Source organism: Mesitornis unicolor, unplaced genomic scaffold (assembly GCF_000695765.1).
Source record: "Mesitornis unicolor isolate BGI_N332 unplaced genomic scaffold, ASM69576v1 scaffold23147, whole genome shotgun sequence".
NCBI lineage: Eukaryota > Metazoa > Chordata > Aves > Mesitornithiformes > Mesitornithidae > Mesitornis > Mesitornis unicolor.
The window spans coordinates 4,419-10,402 of NW_010197363.1; the positions used below are offsets into that span (position 1 = coordinate 4,419).

A 5,984-nucleotide genomic window follows, 5' to 3' on the forward strand; every position below is an offset into this window, starting at 1 on the left:
AACAGTGCAGAACTGCTGGATTTAGCAATAATCCACAGCTGTCAAGGACCTCCTCATGCTGCAGTACACCCCTGGCTTCACCTCCTTGAGATTCCTGATACATCTTCCTCTCAGATCCTGTCTTCATGACAGAAGCAGCAGTGTCACAAGACCCAGTTACACCGTGGTTGTCCCTCGGCATGATTAAAGCACCACAGTTACTTTCTCTTGCTTAAAGACGTTAGAACATCTTACCATCCTGCTACACCCTCGTCTGACCAAACCTGGAATGCTGATCCAGTGCCACTTAGGCCTGTGATTGAATCAGGAGAAGGAAAAATCACCTGCCAACTCTTTCTGAGCTCTTCACCAAGATATTTTGGTGATTCTCTATTTACCTTGCCCAACACCAAAGCATTAATGACCTCACCAGACTGCTCACCCTGGTCTCCTAATTCACACCAAACACTCTGACTACCAAAACCTGCTTATTCTCTCTCTCCCCTGTGCACAGCCTGGACCCCACAGGCTCCGATGGCTCTGGCTGGACCCCACAGGCCCCAGTGGCCCTGCCCACCCCAGCCTGGTGTTTTTAGGAGCTGAGCTGTCGGATCGGCCCCTCTGCCGGACCAATGAGGCCTCACACCAGCGAGGCAGCGGGTTCAGGACCTTTCTCAATGACTGCAAATACCGAGGGGTTCAGGCTGTTCCACCCATCCCATCGCATCCAGAAGAGCCTTGAGAGCGAAGCTGCGTCAGAGCGGGGCACAGCTGCCAAAAGAGTCGGTCAACCTCTCTGGATTGTTTGCGTACCTTTGGAATAAAAAAAAAAAGAAATCTCTTTTTTTTCTTCATTCAAGCTTTTTTAGATAAGCACATGACAAACACACGTACCAGAGAGAATGACCACCCTGCCTTCCAGTGAGGAATGAGGGGCTGTCACAGTGATCACCGTGATAACGAGAGGGTCTGAACACAAGGGAACGCGATACAATGGGAGATTTATCTTGGAAGCGGTCCCTTGGCAGCCTGACGCCGTACTGATGTCAGCACCATTTCCCATTGCACACTGGCTGGGGATCAGAGCTGGGATGACAGACCCATCCCTATCTCAAACACGTCCTGGAACACGGCAATGGCTGTGTTACAGGATAAAACATCTGCTTCCTCTTTTTGGCAAATGGTCTCAGGAATGGCTGGGTGAAAGCTTCCTCATCACACAGGGAGATTTTCAGCTTTGTTAAAACACGCTGTTTTGCTTAGGTGTAATAAAGTGGTGCTTGGAGTGAGAGCAAGTTTTGGGAGGGATATTGTAAGAGAGAGAGACCAGCTTGGTCTCGGGTCTGGAGCCGGATGGAGTTGGCACACTGGGTTTGACTGGGATGCTGGGGAGGAAATGGTGCTCTGTAGGTTGGTTACCTATTGGTATTCCAGTGGTAATTCCTTAAATCTCTGCTTCCTATAAATCGTGTTGTCCCATGGGAACCCTGTACCCACCTTGGATGTCCAAATGACCCAGAAAATTGCTTTCCTTCCTACCACGAGCCAGGTCGATACTTCAAGTCTTGACCTTCAAGGGTGCGGGGGTGAGGAGAGGCACAACAGGAGTCCGAGGCCTTGGTCCAGTGCTCAGAGACTCCTGTCACAAGGAATTACGTGGGCTCTGCAAACAGATAAGGAAAACCAGAAAGAGCAAACGCTGCCCTGCACAACCTTGACACGGCAATCGATGCTGGAGTTTACCAGCAGGAGCAAGTAAATAGCCCCGGAGTTGCATGCTGCATAGCAAACATTGCAGTTTTATCTGGATGACAGGCAGCAATTTGTGGCAAAGGGTAAATCTCTCTGTTCGCTCATGCTTGACATATGGATGGTCTCCTTACGTTCCCTGTTCTCAGCGGGTTTACGCATGAATTTAAGGTTAAATACATGCATGCCTTTAGGATCACGACCTTCATTTAATATTGCGTGGCCCAGCAGACCCGTAATTAATCTCTCACACGTTCAAGTGACAGCTCTCGCTCGGTAATGTCATCCATGCAGAATAGAGGGACATGTAAATTCCTATGTTTGGGCTGGGGCTCAGATTTTCCAGCCATCAGAGCAGCGAGGCTTCAACGCTTCTGGCAGGAAGAGTGGGATAAGTGGTAGCCTGGGCCACTTTACAGGCAGACTGTGCAGACCAGGAGGTGTGGTACAGTCACCTCATTCAGCGGCCGAGGATGGGCTGGGAATGGCAGCACTTCCACCCTGCCAATCCCTTTTACATCGCCAACAATTCCTACTTCTGGAAATGAAGGAGTTTCAGAGTCTGATCAAGCCTGGGAAGAAAACCCCCACCATCTTCACCATGAGCAGTTGACAAATACGAAACTGGATCAGCCCCAGCTCAGCCACACTTGCTCTTCTTTCTTCCCCAGACCACTGGTTTTCAAATGTCCCAAAAGGTCTGAAACCCAAGGATAAGCCAGAACTGCACGCTGGCAATCAGGTCCACATGGACAGAGTGCCCTGTGCACCCAGGTCGAGCCCTGTCTACTGCAGTAGTGAGAGTTGCTGCTAATGCCAGCGGTTCCCAAATTCTGGGTATTGAATCTTTTTATGTAGTTGTTCTATCACCAAAGATGAGCGTGCTCAGTCGGGTTGGCTCAACAAGTGTTTTATCAGGCAACACAACAGGCTGGATACCTTTTACGTAAGTTTAATGGGGTTTAATATTCATCCACCAACAGCACACAATGTCAGATCTCCGCTATTTAAGGGCCAGAAGCATCTCAAACACAACCACAGACAAGCATTGCTCAGAAATAGTTACACTGTACATCAAACCTGAGTAACTGGAGCACAACCAGTAATTTGTCCTGCCACACATCTGGAGAGAGAAAAGATGAGTGTCTTACTAGTTATTCCAGATCCCAAAAAAAACCCCATATAGCCATTTCATTTAGCCCTGTTTCTTTAAAAGATGCACATGCAAGAGTGCTCTGGATGGATCCCACTTTATATTCTGGCTCCTTTTTTAAAATTATTTTCTCCTTAAGCTTTAGCAGCCTGTGCATCAGCCTGGAATGATGCATGGGAAAGGATTTCTCTATTTTTTTTTACTGATTTAATTACAAGGGACTTCTGGAATAACTCTCCTCTCCCTCCTTTTCTCCTCTGGACAGCCAAAATGCTGGTGCAGCCATCCACCTCCAGCACAGCCGAAGTCCATCGATGCAGCTGCACCCTATTTTGCCCCCTGGTGGAACCCCAGCAGAGATGAGCTACCAGGAAAAGCTGGTAAGGACAGGGAAGAAAAGCTCCCCTTGGCTCACCATGTGTAAATGCACTGCAGGCAGCTGAACCCAATGGAGATACAAGCAGGATTTGTCCCCAAATGCCTCCCCTGGACACGTACAAGGTGATCCTGGGCTGAGTGGCAGTGTGGAGAGCACCCAAGAGCTCTCTCCTTGGGAGCCCCAGCAGGAGAGGGAAGTAAAGGGAGCTCTGTCAGCAGGAGTCACAAACCCAGCACATTTTATAAAGGGTTCCCTGTTAAAAATCGGAAGTTGCAACAGATGAGCAGCGCTGAGGCAATGACATCTGACGACTGGCGACCACGGCCAGCGAGGGGAACATTTTGCCACTCATCCATAGAGGATGGAAAAGGCACAAGGAAATAGGGCAGCTAAGGAAGTGGCACAAGAAGCAAAATGTCCTTTGACTTTCCCACCCTGCTGCAGCTCCAGATGGTTGTTTCATTTCCATCCTGTGTTTGAGACACCTCCAAAACATCACATCGCACATTTTCGGCGTGCACGGCCCTTTGCAGCCCCCCAGTCCTGTGATTATTGCTCTGAAACGAGGGGAAATTGCAGAGAAAAGAGCTGCCCCCTCCACACCAGCACCTGCTCAGGCCCTGGGGACCTCCGCTTCCGAAGCAGACCTGGACTTTCGCCTGCTGGTCAGGCTGCCCAGCACCGACTCCTCGCTGAAGGCCCCTTCGAAGGTTGACAGGATGGACTGGCGAAACTTCTCCTTGAAATCCGGCCCCGCAAAGACGTACAGGATGGGGTTGATGCAGCTGTTGAAGAAAGCAAGGCTGGAAACCAAGGGGATCCCTATGTAAAGGGCCATTTTCATCTCGTGACTGGAAGAGTTTTTGGATATTTCCAGCAAGGAGAAGACGTGATAGGGGAAATAACAGAGGAAAAACGAGACGGTGACGGCAATGATGATTCTGTACGGCTTCGCAGAGTTGGCTAACTGCCGCCTTTTCAGCTTGACAGCGACGATGCTGTAGCAGATGAGAATGACCGTGAAAGGGATGAGGAACCCGCATAAAAATCGCGTTACGATCATCACTTTATGCCGCATCCTCCACAGCCTCCGCGTCGCCTCGGACGTGTAGTCGTCGGACAGCGCAAAATTATTATAGCAGCTGGTGATGTTCCTGGAGCTGACCACGGTGTCCCGAAAAACGAGGTACGGGGAGCTGAGGAGCAGAGCCACGACCCACGTCCCCAGCGCGATTCTGGCCGCCAGCTCCGGACTCCTGCGGTTGTGGGACCAGACGGGAAAGGCCACAGAAACGCAGCGGTCCATGCTGATGACCGTCAGGAGGAAGACGCTGGCAAACATGTTGAGGAAGGCGATGGTGCTGTTCAGCTTGCACAGGAGCTTCCCAAACGGCCAGTGGAAGCCCAGGGCGGTATAGGCGATGCTGAGGGGCAGGAAAAAGGTGAAGATGAAGTCGGCAATGGCCAGGTTGAGGAACCAGACGGAGTTCACCGTCTTCTTCATCTTGAAGCCTGCAATCCAGATGACGAGGCCGTTTCCTGTCACCCCCAGCAAACAGGCGATGCTGTACACCACCATGGAGAGGACGTGCATGCTCTTCTGGAGGCCCGAGTAGTCTTGGGCAGTGGCATTCTCTGACTGCACGGTGGGGGAACCGGCAGGGAAGGGTGAAGGGGAAGAAGAGACGCTCTCCATCACCAGCAAACTGGAGTCCTGAAATCGTAACAGCCCACACCACTGTTATCTGCTGCTCCCACGGCTCAGGAGAGGTGACAATCTTTGCTAGCAACCCTGCACAAAATGTATAAGCAATACCAGATTACATGTCTTAATATATAATTAACATAAAGTCCCTCTCTATAGCATCTGCATCTGTCTGTCACAGAAACCACCGCAGCCAGAAAAACTCCCACAGGTTTTGATGTCAGAACACCTCCACCAATGCCTACAGCAGCAATACAACATGGGGCAGCAGCAGTGCCACAGAAACCCAGATCCCACGGCCACGACGAGTCCTCTTTGGGTGACCCACCACAAATTAAGATGGCAAAACCCATCTAGACTGGTAACGATGATGTTCAGAGACTCTTCCTTCAACAAACACCTTTAGGGGAGGTGCACTCCCAGAGCAGAACGGTACCCAAGCCGTGTCCTGGTGTCACCACCAGCCCTTTACCACAGGCCACCCTCAAGGTGTGCCCACCCTCACCCCTCTGACTCGCCCACCACCCCAGGTCCCAGCAGGACTCACCGCTGCGCTCCTTCACTGCCCTGCCCGCAGGGGAGGTCTCTCCTCCTGTCTGACTCCCCCGTGCGATGCTGCTCCTCTCCGGTGAGTGACTCACGCTGCCTCGTTCCATTTTCCCATGGCTTGGCATCACGAGAGGTTTAGTAGCATCCCTTATTCCCTCATCTTCTTCCTCAATTTCTGGCGTGTTGATTTAACCCCTGAATCCCTGGCGCTCACAGGCACCCTCGGGACGGTTGGCCCAGCCCATCCACTCACTCGGATTGGTAACACAAAGGAAACGTGGTCGCTCATCCACCTGAGGCAGCTTCCTTCACCCCAAGCACCCTGGGACAGCCCTCCCATGGCGGGGGGACACCAGGCAGGCTCTGCTCCCCATGGCAGTGGTGACACACCAGTGCTGCCCACCCATGAGCCATGGCTGGGGTGGGCTCGGGGGTGGCTGGAAGCGCTCCCTGCCAGGTGCAGGGTGGCG

General features: G+C 51.8%; 1 protein-coding gene across 1 annotated transcript; it reads right to left on the bottom strand.

Annotated features, from left to right (window-relative positions):
- Positions 1-3,873: 3,873 nt before the first annotated feature.
- LOC104534193 (chemokine-like receptor 1) lies at positions 3,874-4,956 on the bottom strand. The gene has a single exon (XM_010188791.1). It carries the CDS (start codon positions 4,954-4,956, stop codon positions 3,874-3,876), a length of 1,083 nt encoding a protein of 360 aa, XP_010187093.1.
- Positions 4,957-5,984: the final 1,028 nt, after the last annotated feature.

What these genes read in the sequence shown, in the direction of transcription:
- LOC104534193 (XM_010188791.1), bottom strand. Translation starts at nt 4,956, where the DNA reads ATGGAGAGCGTCTCTTCTTCCCCTTCACCCTTCCCTGCCGGTTCCCCC.